We start from the raw sequence: 18905 nt of genomic DNA, 5'->3' as shown, positions 1-18905 counted from the left end.
TTTTAGGGGTGCTTTTTAATTTGGATTTACCAAATTAATTTCTAGATAAATTATTCTATTCCATCTTAAGTAAATATCAAAAAGTGAATCAATGATTACTAGCGCAAGTGGCTAGTAAGTATTTTTCATTCTTGATGGACAGTGGAGACCGTTGAACCAATCATGCCACGCCCAATATGTGGAGACCGTTGAAATTCTTCGGAATAAAGCCAGACTCTTTGGTTAGTGATAGCCGTGGTCGAAAAAAGAAAAAGAAAATGAAGAGGGAGGTAGGAGTTCTCAAACGGAGGTGCTTAAAGATATAATTGAAGTTAAAAGGAAATCAGCGTAAAAAACAAGTACAAAAGAGAAGCGAAGTCAATATCGGAGATGCACCAGTGGCAAGAAGAATTGTCCACATCTAGACACAGGTGCGCAACGAAATTAATTACCAATTATGTTTTGCTTCCCAATATATTAGTGGTAGTAATATTTAAAACAACTTTGGATTGTATTGTAATTGTCTAGGTCTTGCACAACTGAACTCGAAGAACACACAGAGGCCACACAGCTCGTCGTTGTCAATGATGTTACCGTGCAAATGAAGATGCTAACCCTATGCCTAATTCCTAGCCAACCCAAAATAGTAAAAGTGAAGTGACCGAATTCGGGAATTATAGACGCTTTCACAAATATACGATCAATGACCCATTCGACACAATTTGAAAGTAATTTATGGCAAGTCCTTTATTATACAAGACGTGTTAAATTTGCAGGGGATGAACTATTCATTTTCCATGGCCATAGTTGATTGTTTTAGAATATATAATAGTGTATCACATCACTAATAGACAGTGCCGGATCCAAGATTCTAATATCGGGTGATCTCAATATTAGAGTTGAACTTTGTGGAATAGGATTTGGACCATCCAAAATTGAAGTTGAACTATGGCATTGTAAAAACTAACTACTACAAAATAGAGCTTTCATGACACTTACTAAATTTTTTAATGACATTTTTTTATTAAAAACGTTATTAAAATAAATTGATGACGCAACTAAAAAAACCAATGGGAATGATTTATAAAAAAGAAGAGCGTTGCGTGAATTCCTCAAAACTTCCTTAGCCCCCACGACTCATTCACTCCACTACCCAACCCACTCCCAGCCAACTCCCAGATAGAGAATGAAATATCAACGCTCTCTTTCTCCTCAAGACGGAAGACTCACTGTCTTTCTATCTCTCCCTCTATTTCTCTCTCTCTGGGACGCCCACAGTCTTCATCACACAGTCTTCATCGCGAGTACTCACTGTCTTTCTATCTCTCCCTCTCTTTCTCTCTCTCTGGGACGCCCACAGTCTTCATTAACCAGATTGATTGTTTTCCCCAAATTTCACTCAAAACCTAATTGTGTATGGTAAGTTTGTTGGAATGGTTATGGGTTTTCTAGAAAATAGTTTCTATATTAATCTCTTTTGTGAAGTTGTATTGATTAGTCCGAGCTACGTGGCTGGACAGATTTTAGTTTAGCCTTGACATTTGCTAAAGTAGTTGTTGTACAAATTGTAGTTTAGCCTTGTCATTTGCTATGTTGGATAACGAGATTGATCATTGGTTTTTTTTTAAAAAACTTTGTGATCCCCTTAATACCAATTCTGAATTATATTAACTATTACTTTTATCCTTTAAAAAAACAAAAAAAAAAAAAATCTTTAGATTGTGTGTTCTTGTGGGAGTTGGTGTTTATAGCACACCACATGTTTGATAAAACTCCTCATAAGCTCTGCTTCTGTTTTTTATCTTTAGCCTACAACAGTTTATATATTGTGCCCTCATGCAATCTCGTTATATGTTTTATTCTAATATCAATCAATATAACTGTTTTAGAAGAACAATCTTGATGGATTGTTTGGATTTGTAGATCCTGGCAGAATCCCTCAAAAGGCCGGCAGAAAGGAACAAAGATCAAATGCAATGGCTCTTAGATTACAGAACTGCAAAAAAGGACAATTAATTTTTGCTCCGTATAACAAAGGGTTATTAGTACTATGTGTTTGAATTTTTTTGTTCCTAACAAATCAGCAGTTGACCATTGTGTAATAAAGAATGCAATTATTTATGTTTTGTAGGTTTCATTGGTTGTTGGATATTATTGACCCCTACGAGGAATTAGTGTATTATATGGACTCACTTAATTGGATACAGATAGATCTTGGAATGAAGGACATTGTTGAACTGTAAGTATTTGGATATACGTTTGTCCTTATTTCATGCATTTCAAGATTTGAATATATTCATGTGTTCTTATCCTCTATGTGCAGATCACTGAAGATGTTTAAAGCTCAAAAGGGAATAAAGGGTTGAAAAATATCAATTGGAAAGTAGTAAAGGTGAGGAACATTGTGTTTTGACTTTAAATTAATCTGACTAACTTACATTTTATACTTTGTTATTTGTATATGCAGTGCCCTTTGCAAGAAGGAACTGTAGAATGTGGATATTATGTGATGAAATACATGAAGGAAATCATTGATGATCCGAACTGCTCAATTATTACCAAGGTTAGTACTACTATTACAAAGAGCACTTAAGCGGGTGTATTCGCTACTATCTTATTAGTATTAGTTCTTTGTGTGTAATTTATAGTTTAGGCAAATTAATTTACAACTAATGATGGTTTTTACTCAAATCATTGGCAACTCATGAAGGAAATCGGCATAACTATACTAAATTACTTGAATGTTCACATTATTGATGATGAGATGGATTGTTGTTAGCGTGATTTGTAGTGTTTAATTAAAGTTAATTACAATAGAAATTGGAACTTTTGAATCTTCCAAAAGATGCCCAATTGGATTTTAGCTCATCAAAACCATCATGGGTATTCGTGTATTGAGTTGATTCAAGTCATCAATGGGTTTGTTTTTGTTTTCCTTGTCTGGATTCAGATTCTAATTCTTGATTTATTTTTTGTCTTCAATAAAATTGTAATGCTAATCTATCTTTAGTTTGCGTTTGAATGTGATAAATAAATAGGTTCAGATCTGATTTTGTTAAGCCATTTTGTGTTTGAGCTTGGTGTTATTTACCATCAAGATGAGACCTTTAAAGTTTAAATCTTTTGCTGGACCGCTTGACGTTTTATTAGCTCTATACCGAGTGAAAAAAAAAAAACACATTAGCGAAAAATACGAGTAGAGAACCCTTGTTCTTTCTGGGCTAGTTGATGCTAATTGACCACATCCTTATTAGTTAAATGATTGAAATTAGTTTTTGTCGTGACATGTTCTCTTTTGGTTGTGATTTGTTGCAGTTCAAAGAAAAAGCTACATACACTCAACAGGAAATTGATGCATTAAGAATAGAGTGGGCTGAGTATGTTGATGACTTCATCCCAATAGATGAAACACTAGATTAGCTAGTTTGTGAAATTTAAATTAAGTGAACTAGTTTTAGTTTAGTAGGAAACTCTACACATTATATTGTCTTTTGTAATACTTTGGTAGTGGATGAATTACAAATTTATGAAGCAATATTGTTTAATTTGAGGTAAATATCTTGCTTCTTGGATGAATTATGTAAGTCTTCTTATATATGCCATCATACATATTTTAGGACATGTATTGAATCATTTATGACACGCTTTGTGTGTCATGGGTAATATTCAATGACGCTGCAGTGCTATAGTACATGACGCTATACATATGTCATGTTTACTATACCATGACGCTCATTCCTCTATTTATGACATATATTCTACATCTCAAATTGAAATAGATGACATGCTTTTTTAATTCAATGACGCTTGTTATGTGTCTCTAAAAGCTATGCATAACATTGTGCGTGTGTCATGATTAGTATACCATGACACTCATTCCTATGTTTATGACACTTATTTCATGTCTTAAATGGTAATAGATGACACAAGTTCTTAATTCAATGACGCTTGTTAGGCGTCCTTAAAAGTAATACATGACACTCTTTCAACGTCATAAAAAATATCTTTAATGACACCCACAAAGATGACGCTAAACCCTTGCGTCATTAAACTTTTAACATGACTCATAAAATGTGTCATGTATGTAAAAATTTGTAGTAGTATCATGATCAAAGTACTATAAATAAAAAATCATAAATTACATTCTAATAATCATACTATTATCTACAATCTATTATGAATCTAAAAGTGTATTGGAACACACACAAACACTCACACATATATAAACTAACACATGATCAAAGTACAATAAAAATATCATAAATTATATTCTAATAATCATAACAATAACTACAATCTATTATGAATCTAAAAGTTTCATCCAATACACGTCAATTTTAATAGAATCCTATATTAATAATTTGGAGTATATCAGAAAACTTATATCAATTAGAACATTATAAAGAATTAGAAATTTAAAAAATTGGGTGTTGGTGGAGTGGTGAGAGGCGGAAAAGGTGTGGTGGCTTGTCGATATTGGTTGGTGATAGGTAGACATGGCAATTTCTTATAAGACCCGTTAACATGATATGTAAACGACATGAAAATAACGGGTTTTGGATCAACACGATAACTAATCGGGTCGTTATCGGGTCACACAATAAGAACCCAATAATAACGGGTCCTTAACATGTTTACACGAGAGTGACACATGGGTAACATGTTTGGACACGATAAGAAGAAAAAAAATTTATGATTTTTATTTTTTAAACTACTAAAAAAAGTTACTATAAAATACAATAGATATAATGTATATATATATATATATATATATTGCTTATTAATAATTATTATTATTGTATTATTATTCTATATACATTTTGAAAACTTAAGTTTTATTTATTTATTTTTATAGTATACTACAACCAAAGATTGAGATTAAAAAAATTATAAAAAAACATTAAAAATAAAAATATCAAGTAATTTAAAAATATCAAACACATTAAAAAAATTATAATAATTAATTTACAAGTGCGAAAAATATGCAAACACTCGTAAACGGATCTTCTACTCTTTGAGCATGGGTATATTATCGTTTGAATTTTTCAAACCATACAAAACCGCATGAATAGATGTCCTCGTCAAGGCCTAGCGACTCTTCTGTTGGCAAGGTGGGGTTTATTTTGTTACATTGCCTGGCAGCATTTCGAGGACGAGAAAGATAAAATCGAGTCATACTATTTCAAGATGGAGATTGACGAATGTGGAATACTAGACAATTTCTTTTAGGCAGATGCTAAGTCAAGATGTGGTTATGACCATTTTGGTGATGTGATTGTGTCTGACATTGCATCCAACACAATGTGTAGGGGTTGACGTTTGCTCCTTTGTTAGGAGTGAATAATTAATCAAACAATGGTCTTGGGTTGTGGATTCCTGAAAAACGGAACAGACCAAGAGCTTTGAGTGGTGGTTGGAAGAATTTCTTAAAGTTATATCGTGTGAGCCGCCAAAAGTCAAAATTACGAATCAATATGGTGCCATAGCAAACAAATTGTGTCATTGAAAATCCAAAAAAAAAATGATGGCGGGTTGAACATATTAATTCTCATTTTACTCACTTATGTCAAACAAACGGTGTCGTTGAAAATCCAAAAGAGAGTTTACTTTTGCTGATCACTTAATCCTAATCCCGCAAGGAAAATATAAACTCGAAGACACTTAAGTCTCTTCTTTGCTAGGAGTACGTCTAGGACTTGGTTGATCAAGTTCTTGAAGAATCTAAAGTGAGATCACTAGAATAGTTACCAACACGAGCACCATTTTGCTTCCGGATGACTGACCGTTTATAAAGATCATAATCTTGTTTATTCATTAATTCAAAATACATCAATACATTCCGCTCATAATGTGACGTAAAACATAAAAAAAAACCAGAACCATTCTTCAGAAAAGAAAGGGGAAAAAACCCGAAAAAGCGACAGCTTGAATGCGAACTCGATTTCCATTCGATCTCCCAAGGGGCATCAGTTCTACCATGCGTCGATGCAAAATCTACAAGGTAGACTTCAATGTGTTTCCAATATCGATGACAAATCGATATCTGACATCTCCTTTAAGAAGGCGCTCCATGGCAATGTTCACATAATCCATTGGGATAACCTCAATATCAGCCGTTATGCTGTGCTTGGCTGCAAAATCAATCATCTCTTGCGTCTCCTTCATGCCCCCAATGCCACTCCCAGCTACTATCTTCCTTCCTGCAATTGCAAAATACACTCTTGTAAACAAGTTGCCGCCGAAGACATTATAAAGTTTAAAAAGTAAACACTTCATACCACAAATCCTACATCCCGCAGTGGAAATATATCGTTGTATAGAGGAAACAAAAGTAAACATGTCGATGCATTAGTTTTTATGCATGCTTACCGACGAGCAAAGGAAAAACTGGAAGCTCAAGGGGCTTCTCTGGTGCTCCAACCATCACTAGCTTTCCGTGAGACTTCAACAAACCAATCAAAGGCAATAGAGGGTGGACTGCAGAAACCGTGTCAATGATACCATCCAATGTGCCCATGGCAGCCTAAAAAATCCACACAAAAAATAAAAAATAAAATCAAGAAAAAGGTCAGTCACCCCTACAAACTTCAAATAAACTTGAATCACTACATGCACAAACTTGTTTAAATTAATAATCTTACCTGCATCTGATCTTCATCGCGGCTGACCAAAAACGAATCAGCACAGAGATGTTCAATTGCTTCTTCTTTCTTATTAGGGGAGGTACTGATGACAGTCACCTTAACCCCCATAGCCTTAGCAAACTTGACAGCCACATGGCCTAGACCGCCTAAACCCACCACACCAACATGCATACCGGGTTTGTCAAGTCCGAAATATCTCAAGGGGCTGTAAGTTGTAATCCCCGCACATAGGAGAGGAGCCGCTGCATCAAGGGGAAGGGTTTCTGGGATACGGACTACAAAGTGCTCATTGGCCACCATGATGTCAGAGTAACCTCCATATGTGGTGGTTCCATCGTAGTACTTGGCACCATAAGTGAGTATCCATTCGGGGCAGTAATTTTCAAGATTGTTGGTACAATTTTCACAAGATGTACATGATCCCACCATGCATCCAACACCTACCTTGTCTCCGACATTGAATTTTTGTACTCTGCTCCCTACCTCCGTCACTACACCAACAATTTCATGTCTGCATTGTCCATTTCACATTCCATTAGTTTTGGATACCAAATCCAAATTCAGATACTTACATATTTGTTCATTCTACAATGTACTATTTGGCAGCAGTACTTGTAGCATTTAAAATGAAAGTTTAGTATGTACCCGGGAACCAATGGATAGGTAGAAATTCCCCATTCGTTCTTGGCCATGTGGAGGTCCGAATGACATATCCCACAGTATAACACTTTGAACATCACTTCATTATCGCCCGTTTCTCTGCAACCAAAAGAACGCAATTTTCAGAGAACGTATAAAAAGATTGATTAAACAAGAACTTGATGATGAAGTTTGTATTAATACTGACCTTCTTGAGAATTTGAAGGGAGAGAAAACGCCAGATGAATCCCTGGCAGCCCAACCAAAGGCTTTCTTGGGGTGTTCTTGTTCTGTAGGCATCACCATTTTTCCCTTGATTAATTTGTATCTGAGCTTTGGCCAGTAGAACGGGAGAGAGAGGGAGGGAGTGAGAGAGAGTGGGAGTTGCTAGATTTGGGGTGGGGCTGGGTGCTATTTATATGTACACGGAGTTTGGCTGGGATGACGTACCGGATGAGCGAAATCATAAGTCAAAAGCGGGTCTTCTAAATATTCCGTTTCTCTCTGAACTTTCCAAACGGTTTGCTGACGTCATCCCATTGCCATTGCGTAATGGCTTACCCTCATACCGATCTCCATTTAAAAATTGCCTGACCCTTAATCATTATGGTCCACTACTGACAAAAAACAATAAAAATCATTTTATATTAAAGTATCATACAAACCATCTAATAGTTTGGTATGGTAAAAAGCAAGTAAATGTTTGAGTTTGAAATCCATTGAAGTGTTTGGGATCATCGAATATATTTTGACATGTTATTCGGCTTGAGAAGTAAAAATATTCTATCACCTTATGTGGTACAGAAAATATACAAAAGAAGAAACCAATCCATTACCAAAGCATGGTTAAACTTTCTATATTAAAAGATTAATAATAATAATAATAATAATAATAATAATAATAAAAGTCATCATGCAAAGAGCCTATCCTTCCACAATAGTATGTTGAGGAACGTGGAATTCCTGGTGGCAGCCTTATACATAATCCATTTCCCCCTAAATTTGCTGCTTTTAGGGGTGCTTTTTAATTTGTATTTACCAAATTAATTTCTAGATAAATTATTTTATTCCATCTTAAGTAAATATCAAAAAGTGAATCAATGATTACTACCACAAGTGGCTAGTAAGTATTTTTCATTCTTGATAAACAGTGGAGACCGTTGAACCAATAATGCCACGCCCAATATGTGGAGACTGTTGAAATTCTTCGGTATAAAGCCGGACTCTTTGGTTAGTGATAGCCGTGGTCGAAAAAAGAAAAAGAAAATGAAGAGGGAGGTGTGAGTTCTCAAACCAAGGTGCCTAATGATCTAATTCAAGTTAAAAGGAAATGAGCGTCAAAAACAAATACAAAAGAGAAGCGAAGTCAATATCGGAGATGCACCAGTGGCAAGAAGAATTGTCCACATCTAGATGCAGGTGCGCAACGAAATTAATTACCAATTATGCTTTGCTTCCCAATATATTAGTGGTAGTAATATTTAAAACAACTTTGGGTTGTTTTGTAAATGTCTAGGTCTTGCACAACTGAACTCGAAGAACACACAGAGGCCACACAGCTCGTCCTTGTCAATGATGTTACCGAGCAAATGAAGATGCTAACCCTATGCCTAATTCCTAGCCAACCCAAAATAGTAAAAGTGAAGTGACCGAATTCGGGAGTTCTAGACGCTTTTACAAACATACAATCAATGACCCATTCGACACAATTTGAAAGTAATTTATGGAAAGTCCTTTTTTATACAAGACGTGTTAAGTTTGCAGGGGATGAACTATTCATTTTCTACGGCCATAGTTGATTGTTTTAGAATATATAAAAGTGTATCACATCACTAATAGACAGTGCCGGATGCAGGATTCTAATATCGGGTGATCTCAATATTATAGTTGAACTTTGTGGAATAGGATTTGGACCATCCAAAATTGAAGTTGAGCTATGGCATCGTAAAAACTAACACATGATCAAAGTACTATAAATAAAAAATCATAAATTACATTCTAATAATCATACTATTATCTACAATCTATTATGAATCTAAAAGTGTATTGGAACACACACAAACACACACACATATATAAACTAACACATGATCAAAGTACAATAAAAATATCATAAATTACATTCTAATAATCATAACAATAACTACAATCTATTATGAATCTAAAAGTTTCATCCAATACACGTCAATTTTAATAGCATCCTATATTAATAATTTGGAGTATATCAGAAAACTTATATCAATTAGAACATTATAAAGAATTAGAAATTTAAAAAATTGGGTGTTGGTGGAGTGGTGCGAGGCGGAAAAGGTGTGGTGGCTTGTCGATATTGGTTGGTGATAGGTAGATCTGGTAATTTCTTATAAGATCCGTTAACATGATATGTAAACAACATGAAAATAACGGATTTTGGGTAAACACAATAACTAATCGGGTCGTTATCGGGTCACACAAGAAGAACCCAATAATAACGAGTCCTTAAGATGTTTACACGAGAGTGACACACGGGTAACATGTTTGGACACGATAAGAAGAAAAAAAATTTATGATTTTTATTTTTTAAACTACTAAAAAAAGTTACTATAAAATACAATAAATATAATGTATATGTATATATTGCTTATTAATTATTATTGTATTATTATTCTATATACATTTTGAAAACTTAAGTTTTATTTATTTATTTTTATTGTATACTAGAGCCAAAGATTGAGATTAAAAAAATTATAAAAAAACATTAAAGATAAAAATATCAAGTAATTTAAAAATATCAAACACATTAAAAAAATTATAATAATTAATTTACTAGTGCGAAAATTATGCAAACACTCGTAAACGCATCTTCTACTCTTTGAGGATGGGTATATTATCGTTTGAATTTTTAAAACCATACAAACCCTCATGAATAGATGTCCTCGTCTAGGCCTAGCGACTCTTCTGTTGGCAAGGTGGGGTTTATTTTGTTACATTGCTTGGCAGCATTTTGAGGACGAGAAAGATAAAATCGAGTCATACTATTTCAAGATGGAGATTGAGGAATGTGGAATACTAGACAATTTCTTTTAGGCAGATGCTAAGTCAAGATGTGGTTATGACCATTTTGGTGATGTGATTGTGTTTGACACTGCATCCAACACAATGTGTAGGGGTTGATGTTTGCTCCTTTGTGAGGAGTGAATAATTAATGAAACAACAGTCTTGGGTTGTGGATTCCTGAAAAACGGAAAATTCCAAGAGCTTTGAGTGGTGGTTGGAAGAATTTCTTAAAGTTATATCGTGTGAGCCGCCAAAAGTCAAAATTACAAATTAATATGGTGCCATAGCAAACAAATTGTGTCATTGAAAATCCAAAAAAAACTGATGGCGGCGTTGAACATATTAATTCTCATTTTACTCACTTATGTCCAACAAACGGTTTCGTTAAAAATCTAAAAGAGAGTTTAGTTTTGCTGATCACTTAATCCTACTCCCGGAAGGAAAATATAAACTCGATGACACTTAAGTCTCTTGTTTGCTAGGAGTACGTCTAGGACTTGGTTGATCAAGTACTTGAAGAATCTAAAGTGAGATCACTAGAATAGTTACCAGCACGAGCACCATTTTGCTTCCTGATGACTGACCGTTTATAAAGATCATAATCTTGTTTATTCATTAATTCAAAATACATCAATACATTCCGCTCATAATGTGACATAAAACATAAAAAAAAAAAACCAGAACCATTCTTCAGAAAAGAAAGGGGAAAAAACCCGAAAAAGCGACAGCTTGAATGCGAACTCGATTTCCATTCGATCTCCCAAGGGGCATCAGTTCTACCATGCGTCGATGCAAAATCTACAAGGTAGACTTCAATGTGTTTCCAATATCGATGACAAATCGATATCTGACATCTCCTTTAAGAAGGCGCTCCATGGCAATGTTCACATAATCCATTGGGATAACCTCAATATCAGCCGTTATGCTGTGCTTGGCTGCAAAATCAATCATCTCTTGCGTCTCCTTCATGCCCCCAATGCCACTCCCAGCTACTATCTTCCTTCCTGCAATTGCAAAATACACTCTTGTAAACAAGTTGCCGCCGAAGACATTATAAAGTTTAAAAAGTAAACACTTCATACCACAAATCCTACATCCCGCAGTGGAAATATATCGTTGTATAGAGGAAACAAAAGTAAACATGTCGATGCATTAGTTTTTACGCATGCTTACCGACGAGCAAAGGAAAAACTGGAAGCTCAAGGGGCTTCTCTGGTGCTCCAACCATCACTAGCTTTCCGTGAGACTTCAACAAACCAATCAAAGGCAATAGAGGGTGGACTGCAGAAACCGTGTCAATGATACCATCCAATGTGCCCATGGCAGCCTAAAAAATCCACACAAAAAATAAAAAATAAAAACAAGAAAAAGGTCAGTCACCCCTACACACTTCAAATAAACTTGAATCACTACATGCACAAACTTGTTTAAATTAACAATCATCTTACCAGCACCTGATCTTCATCGCGGCTGACCAAAAACGAATCAGCACAGAGATGTTCAGTTGCTTCTTCTTTCTTATTAGGGGAGGTACTGATGACAGTCACCTTAACCCCCATAGCCTTAGCAAACTTGACAGCCACATGGCCTAGACCGCCTAAACCCACCACACCAACATGCATACCCGGTTTGTCAAGTCCGAAATATCTCAAGGGGCTGTAAGTTGTAATCCCCGCACATAGGAGAGGAGCCGCTGCATCAAGGGGAAGGGTTTCTGGGATACGGACTACAAAGTGCTCATTGGCCACCATGATGTCAGAGTAACCTCCATATGTGGTGGTTCCATCGTAGTACTTGGCACCATAAGTGAGTATCCATTCGGGGCAGTAATTTTCAAGATTGTTGGTACAATTTTCACAAGATGTACATGATCCCACCATGCATCCAACACCTACCTTGTCTCCGACATTGAATTTTTGTACTCTGCTCCCTACCTCCGTCACTACACCAACAATTTCATGTCTGCATTGTCGAGTTCATATTCCATTAGTTTTGGATACCAAATCCAAATTCAGATACTTACATATTTGTTCATTCTACAATGTACTATTTGGCATCAGTACTTGTAGCATTTAAAATGAAAGTTTAGTATGTACCCGGGAACCAATGGATAGGTAGAAATTCCCCATTCGTTCTTGGCCATGTGGAGGTCCGAATGACATATCCCACAGTATAACACTTTGAACATCACATCTTTATCGCCCGTTTCTCTGCAACCAAAAGAACGCAATTTTCAGAGAACGTATAAAATGATTGATTAAACAAGAACTTGATCATGAAGTTTGTATTGATAATGACCTTCTTGAGAATTTGAAGGGAGAGAAAACGCCAGATGAATCCCTGGCAGCCCAACCAAAGGCTTTCTTGGGGTGTTCTTGTTCTGTAGACATCACCATTTTTCCCTTGATTAATTTGTATCTGAGCTTTGGCCAGTAGAACGAGAGAGAGAGAGAGAGAGAGAGAGAGAGAGAGAGAGAGAGAGAGAGAGAGTGGGAATTGCTAGATTTGGGAAGGGGCTGGGTGATATTTATATGTACATGGAGTTTGGCTGGGATGACGTACCGGATGAGCGGAATCATAAGTCAAAAGCAGGTCTTCTAAATATTCCGTTTCTCTCTGAACTTTCCAAATGGTTTGCTGACGTCATTCCATTGCCATTGCGTAATGGCTTACCCTGATACCGATCTCCATTTAAAATTGCCTGACCCTTAATCAATATGTTCTACTACTGACAAAAAACAATAAAAATCATTTTATATTAGACTATCATACAAACCATCTAATAGGTTGGCATGGTAAAAAGCAAGTAAATGTTTGAGATCGAAATCCATTAAAGTATTTGGGATCATCGAATATATTTTGACATGTTATTCGACTTGAGAAGTAAAAATATTCTATCACCTTATGTGGTACTGAAAATATACAAAAGAAGAAACCAATCCATTACCAAAGCACGGGAATGTGGAATTCCTGGTGGCAGCATTATACATAATCCATTTCCCCCTAAATTTGCTGCTTTTAGGGGTGCTTTTTAATTTGGATTTACCAAATTAATTTCTAGATAAATTATTCTATTCCATCTTAAGTAAATATCAAAAAGTGAATCAATGATTACTACCACAAGTGGCTAGTAAGTATTTTTCGTTCTTGATGGACAGTGGAGACCGTTGAACTAATCATGCCACGCCCCATATGTGAAGACCGTTGAAATTCTTCGATATAAAGCTGGACTCTTTGGTTAGTGATAACCGTGGTCGAAAAAAGAAAAAGAAAAAGAAGAGGGAGGTAGGAGTTCTCAAACTGAGGTGTTTAAAGATCTAATTCAAGTTGCTTAAAGATCTAATTCAAGTTAAAAGGAAATGAGCGTCAAAAACAAATACAAAAGAGAAGCGAAGTCAATAACAGAGATGCACCGGTGGCAAGAAGAATTGTCCACATCCAGACGCAGGTGCGCAACGAAATTAATTACCGATTGCTTTGCTTCCCAATAAATTAGTGGTAGTAATATTTAAAACAACTTTAGATTGTTTTGTAATTGTCTAGGTCTTGCACGACTGAAGTCGAAGAACACACAGAGGCCACACAGCTCGTCGTTGTCAATGATGTTACTAAGCAAATGAAGATGCTAACCCTATGCCTAATTCCTAGCCAACCCAAAATAGTAAAAGTGAAGTGACCAAATTCGGGAGTTCTAGACGCTTTTACAAATATACGATCAATGACCCATTCGACACAATTTGAAAGTAATTTATGGCAAGTCCTTTTTTATACAAGATGTGTTAAGTTTGTAGGGGATAAACTATTCATTTGCCATGGCCATAGTTGATTGTTTTAGAATATATATATAAGTGTATCACATCACTAATAGACAGTGCCGGATTCAGGATTCTAATATCGGGTGGTCCCAATATTGGAGTTGAACTTTCTGGAACAGAATTTGGACCATCCGAAATTGAAGTTGAACTATGGCATTGTAAAAACTAACACATGATCAAAGTACTATAAATAAAAAATCATAAATTACATTCTAATAATCATACTATTATCTACAATCTATTATGAATCTAAAAGTGTATTGGAACATACTCAAACACACACACATATATAAACTAACACATGATCAAAGTACAATAAAAATATCATAAATTACATTCTAATAATCATAACAATAACTACAATCTATTATGAATCGAAAAGTTTCATCCAATACACGTCAATTTTAATAGCATCCTATATTAATAATTTGGAGTATATCAGAAAACTTATATCAATTAGAACATTATAAAGAATTAGAAATTTAAAAAATTGGGTGTTGGTGGAGTGGTGCGAGGCGGAAAAGGTGTGGTGGCTTGTCGATATTAGTTGGTGATAGGTAAATCTGGCAATTTCTTGTAAGACCCGTTAACACGATATGTAAACGACATGAAAATAACGGATTTTGGGTAAACACAATAACTAATCGGATCGTTATCGGGTCACACAAGAAGAACCCAATAATAACGAGTCCTTAAGATGTTTACACGAGAGTGACACACGGGTAACATGTTTGGACACGATAAGAAGAAATTTTTTTTATGATTTTTATTTTTTAAACTACTAAAAAAAGTTACTATAAAATACAATAGATATAATGTATATGTATATATTGCTTATTAATTATTATTGTATTATTATTCTATATACATTTTGAAAACTTAAGTTTTATTTATTTATTTTTATAGTATACTATAGCCAAAGATTGAGATTAAAAAAATTATAAAAAACATTAAAAATAAAAATATCAAACACATTAAAAAAATTATAATAATTAATTTAAAAGTACGAAAAATATGCAAACACTCGTAAACGCATCTTCTACTCTTTGAGGATGGGTATATTATCGTTTGAATTTTTAAATCCATACAAACCTCATGAATAGTATTTTTAAGGAAGTTCAAAATAAATAAAATTCATATTAATGTATTAGTATGAAAAATGTGAAAGCATATATAAATGCTCGTAATTGCATCCTCTATGCTTAGATGATGGTCACATGGTCGTTTATGACACACCTCGACTCGAAATGTCCACTAGGACTCCGAATCAAGCTGTGTTGGCCGACACTTGGAAGGTGACGAAGCAATAAAGTGTGATAATGTGTAAATTATGAATAAATTTAAACCTAGAAGTGACTAAATACACGAGTGCGCAGTGAGTGGGTATGGACCCATACACACGTGATACAGAGCATAAGTAGAGTACAGTAAAGTAAGATAATGATTATGCCATCATAAGAAGCCACCTATACTTGGAAGTGCCACGAATCCTCGTCGATACGGAAATTTTACTATAGAACGTGGAGTGGTGCAAAATAGAAAATGTGAGTGGGCAAAAACAAAGCTTTTCAAAAACCATTCACTTATCAAAAGTAATAACCCCTCGCCGTAAAACCTATATAATTTTCCAAAAAATCATACTACGTATAAGGATTAAATCAATTGTATACTATCAGTAAATCCAGAAGTATACCATGATACAACATCTCATCAGTAACATAAATAATCAGGTGCTTAATAATCCATGCTAGCACGTAAGTTGGAGTCACCTATAGTGACCTGTACGACTCACCCATATCTCATCAATCAATGCTAGCACGTGAGTCGGAGTCACCTATAGTGACCTGTACGACTCACCCATATCTCATCAATCAATGCTAGCATGTAAGTCGGAGTCACCTATAGTGACCTATACAACTCATCCATATCTCATCAATCAATGCTAGCACGTGAGTTGGAGTTACCTATAGTGACTACCTGTACGACTGACCCATATCTCATCAATCAATGCTAGCACGTAAGTCGGAGTCACCTATAGTGACCTATACGACTCACCCATATCTCATCAATCAATGCTAGCACGTGAGTCGGAGTCACCTATAATGACTACCTGTACGACTCACCCATATCTCATCAATCAATGCTAGCACATGAGTCAGAGTCACCTATAACGACTTGTACAACTCACCCATATCTCATCAATTAATGGTAGCATGTGAGTCGGAGTCATCGATAGTGACATGTACAACTCACCCATATCTCATCAATCAATGCTAGCACGTGAGTTGGAGTCACCTATAGTGACCTGTACGACTCACCCATATCTCATCAATCAATGCTAGCACGTGAGTGTCGGAGTCATCTATAGTGACTTGTACGATTCACCCATATCTCAATCATTTCAAATAAAATGTAATTATAACCATGCATATCACATTTCACAACATATACTCACTTGAACTTACCTGTGCATCCTGCGTTCACCTTCGTACTTCAAAGCATTCACAATAATTATGCGCAGTAACATACCTATGGATATGCCATGATGCAATCCTAAACTTAACCGTATCGTAGTGCTTTCAAATATATATATATATATATATATATATATATATATATATGTGTGTGTGTGTGTGTGTGTGTGTGTGTGTGTATGTACATATAATGTGGCGTAAAATGCACAATCTATAACGTCCTACTCCTAAACTATTTATTTTCGGGAATAATTATCGGTGACAAGCCCAACTAAACACTAGCTTAACTAACTATCAATACTTACGATTCCTTACTTCAATTTCTCTATTCCTCACACACTGTTTTATGACCACATTTAACCAACAAATCATAAAGTTAAAACTCACATTTTCACCAATTCCTTCACATTGCTTAATTTCCCTAAACAAGGCTTTTGTCTCAATTATTGTATGGATGCATATAACGTCTCGTTAGACTGACTACGTACCCTAAACAGGGATCAAGCCATTCGTAGTTCATTTAATCCAAAATTCAAACCAAATTCGAATATATTCATTTAATCCAACATATACTACAATCACATTAATATTCAAACCACAACAATTAGGTCTCAAAGGCATAATTAGAATAACAAAATTCGCATAAAAACACAATATTTGCTCCCTGGCTGTGCGCCGCCGTACAAGCCATCGCGGGTGGCAGTCGACTGTCCCAACTCGCCGGAAAGCTCAACTATTTCTAAAATTTCTAAAAATTTACAAAAATGAGGATCTCAAAAAGTAAAGCAAACTTTATACCTACGGCCAAGGCCAATTTGGCCAGAAAACACCTCAAACTAGCCACGAACTGCTGGAAAACCTTGTTTTTAGGTGTTATTGATTCGTCTCCAAAAGAACTCTGACGCCCCAACCAATGAATGGGCTTTGTTCCAGACCTCAGGGGGAGTCTAATGGTGGTATTAATTGGATGGAATCATTTTAGAATTGGGGCAATCGAAGGCACGGGTTCATCGCCCCCACCAGTGCGGTTTTCCCAAGATCAAGGCCAAATTTCATGATTTTCGGGGTGTAATAGGGAGAGGGAAAGTCATGGAGGGTTTTCCAAGTGGTAGTTTGAAGTGATTCGCTGGAGAAAGGGCTAAAACCCGTAGGAAATGGCAAGAAAACCTGACCGGGTCGGGTCGCCACTCGCGGGTCAAGGATCCCCCGCGCCCTCTTCTTTCCTTTTCTCTCCTTTCTTTTCTCTTCCATTCATCCAATCCTCATCCCTTCTTCCTGATAGGGCAGCAACTCCCTCCACTTCTCTCCTCCAATTGGGCAGCTTTGCCCAATCTCCTCCTTCCCCCTTTTTCCACCAGTCATACACACACATATATCATAAAAATCAATTAATAATAATAACAATAATAATAATATAGTGTAAGATAATTAAAATAGTAATTCATTCCAAATACTTTCGGGTTCGCAACTCAACAAAACTTTAACCGTAACCCCAATTTCACTTCTACTTACGCGTCCGTAAGATCGAACTCTATCCAAATATGTCTAGAAACATAACAAAATATATGAGAATTACATAAGTCCTCGAAAAATCACACTTTGCCCATAGGGCAATTCCGTAATTTCACGTATTAAAATTATAAAAACCATAATTTTTAGGGACGAGCTATCACAGAAAATGTGTATAAACTTAAACCTAAACGTGCCTAAATATAAGAGTGTGTTGTAAGCTAGAATGGATCCAAAGTGAGTGTACGGTGCGATGTGCACATACACGTGAAAGGCTGGCCCTAGCCCGGGTGAGTACTAACATCGGTACAACTAACAATGAGCAAATACCATAAATTTAGTCATGCCACAGTGATTCCATAACTCTAGTGAACATTATATTATTAGGAACGTTCATGCCATCAAGTACTTCAAGAATATGGTAAATTAATAGCCTATACGAGTCACGAAAAGGCGGTCAACAAAAGTCAACGCCCTCACCTCTAGGGACATTTTCATCAATTCACACTTTAAAACTTATAAAATTGTAGAATTAGGAACGGGTTGTCACAATCTACCCATCGTAAAAAATTTCATCCCCGAAATTTGAAATCATTTGCTATACATAATATATTCCAAAAGGTAGGAAGAAAGTATATAAAGGAACGAATCAAGCTAGAGCGGTTTCATAAAAGAGAACGTCATTAAGTCGCGATCGGATTGCAATAATTCCTCTTTCATGCCTCCAAACTTAAACTTTCATTCTCCTTCAGTACAATACTATAATATACTGCTTTTATAAAAACATAAAGTCAAAAATATTTATATAT

At 35.6% G+C, this 18905-nt stretch overlaps 2 protein-coding genes and 1 pseudogene across 3 annotated transcripts; 1 reads left to right on the top strand and 2 right to left on the bottom strand.

Annotated features, from left to right (window-relative positions):
- The first annotated feature begins 1358 nt into the window (after positions 1-1358).
- Positions 1359-3555, top strand: LOC148699216 (uncharacterized; annotated as a pseudogene). Its single transcript, XR_015954852.1, has 6 exons — positions 1359-1398; positions 1903-2017; positions 2111-2218; positions 2303-2371; positions 2447-2542; positions 3295-3555. The product of XR_015954852.1 is annotated as an uncharacterized LOC148699216 (transcript).
- Positions 3556-5764: 2209 nt separating this feature from the next.
- Positions 5765-7634, bottom strand: LOC137720090 (putative mannitol dehydrogenase). The gene is made up of 5 exons (XM_068459101.2): positions 7471-7634; positions 7269-7382; positions 6621-7134; positions 6349-6502; positions 5765-6179 (listed from the first exon to the last, which is right to left on the bottom strand). The coding sequence occupies exons 1-5, from the start codon at positions 7566-7568 to the stop codon at positions 5974-5976; spliced, it is 1086 nt and encodes a 361-aa protein (XP_068315202.1). The 5' UTR covers positions 7569-7634; the 3' UTR covers positions 5765-5973.
- A 3250-nt stretch (positions 7635-10884) lies between these two features.
- Positions 10885-12787, bottom strand: LOC137720981 (putative mannitol dehydrogenase). Its single transcript, XM_068460110.2, has 5 exons — positions 12597-12787; positions 12395-12508; positions 11747-12260; positions 11472-11625; positions 10885-11302 (listed from the first exon to the last, which is right to left on the bottom strand). The coding sequence occupies exons 1-5, from the start codon at positions 12692-12694 to the stop codon at positions 11097-11099; spliced, it is 1086 nt and encodes a 361-aa protein (XP_068316211.1). The 5' UTR covers positions 12695-12787; the 3' UTR covers positions 10885-11096.
- Positions 12788-18905: the final 6118 nt, after the last annotated feature.

Source organism: Pyrus communis, chromosome 1 (genome assembly GCF_041283825.1).
Source record: "Pyrus communis isolate YQ-2024b chromosome 1, ASM4128382v1, whole genome shotgun sequence".
Classification (NCBI taxonomy): domain Eukaryota; kingdom Viridiplantae; phylum Streptophyta; class Magnoliopsida; order Rosales; family Rosaceae; genus Pyrus; species Pyrus communis.
This window is presented reverse-complemented; position numbering and strand designations above follow the sequence as displayed.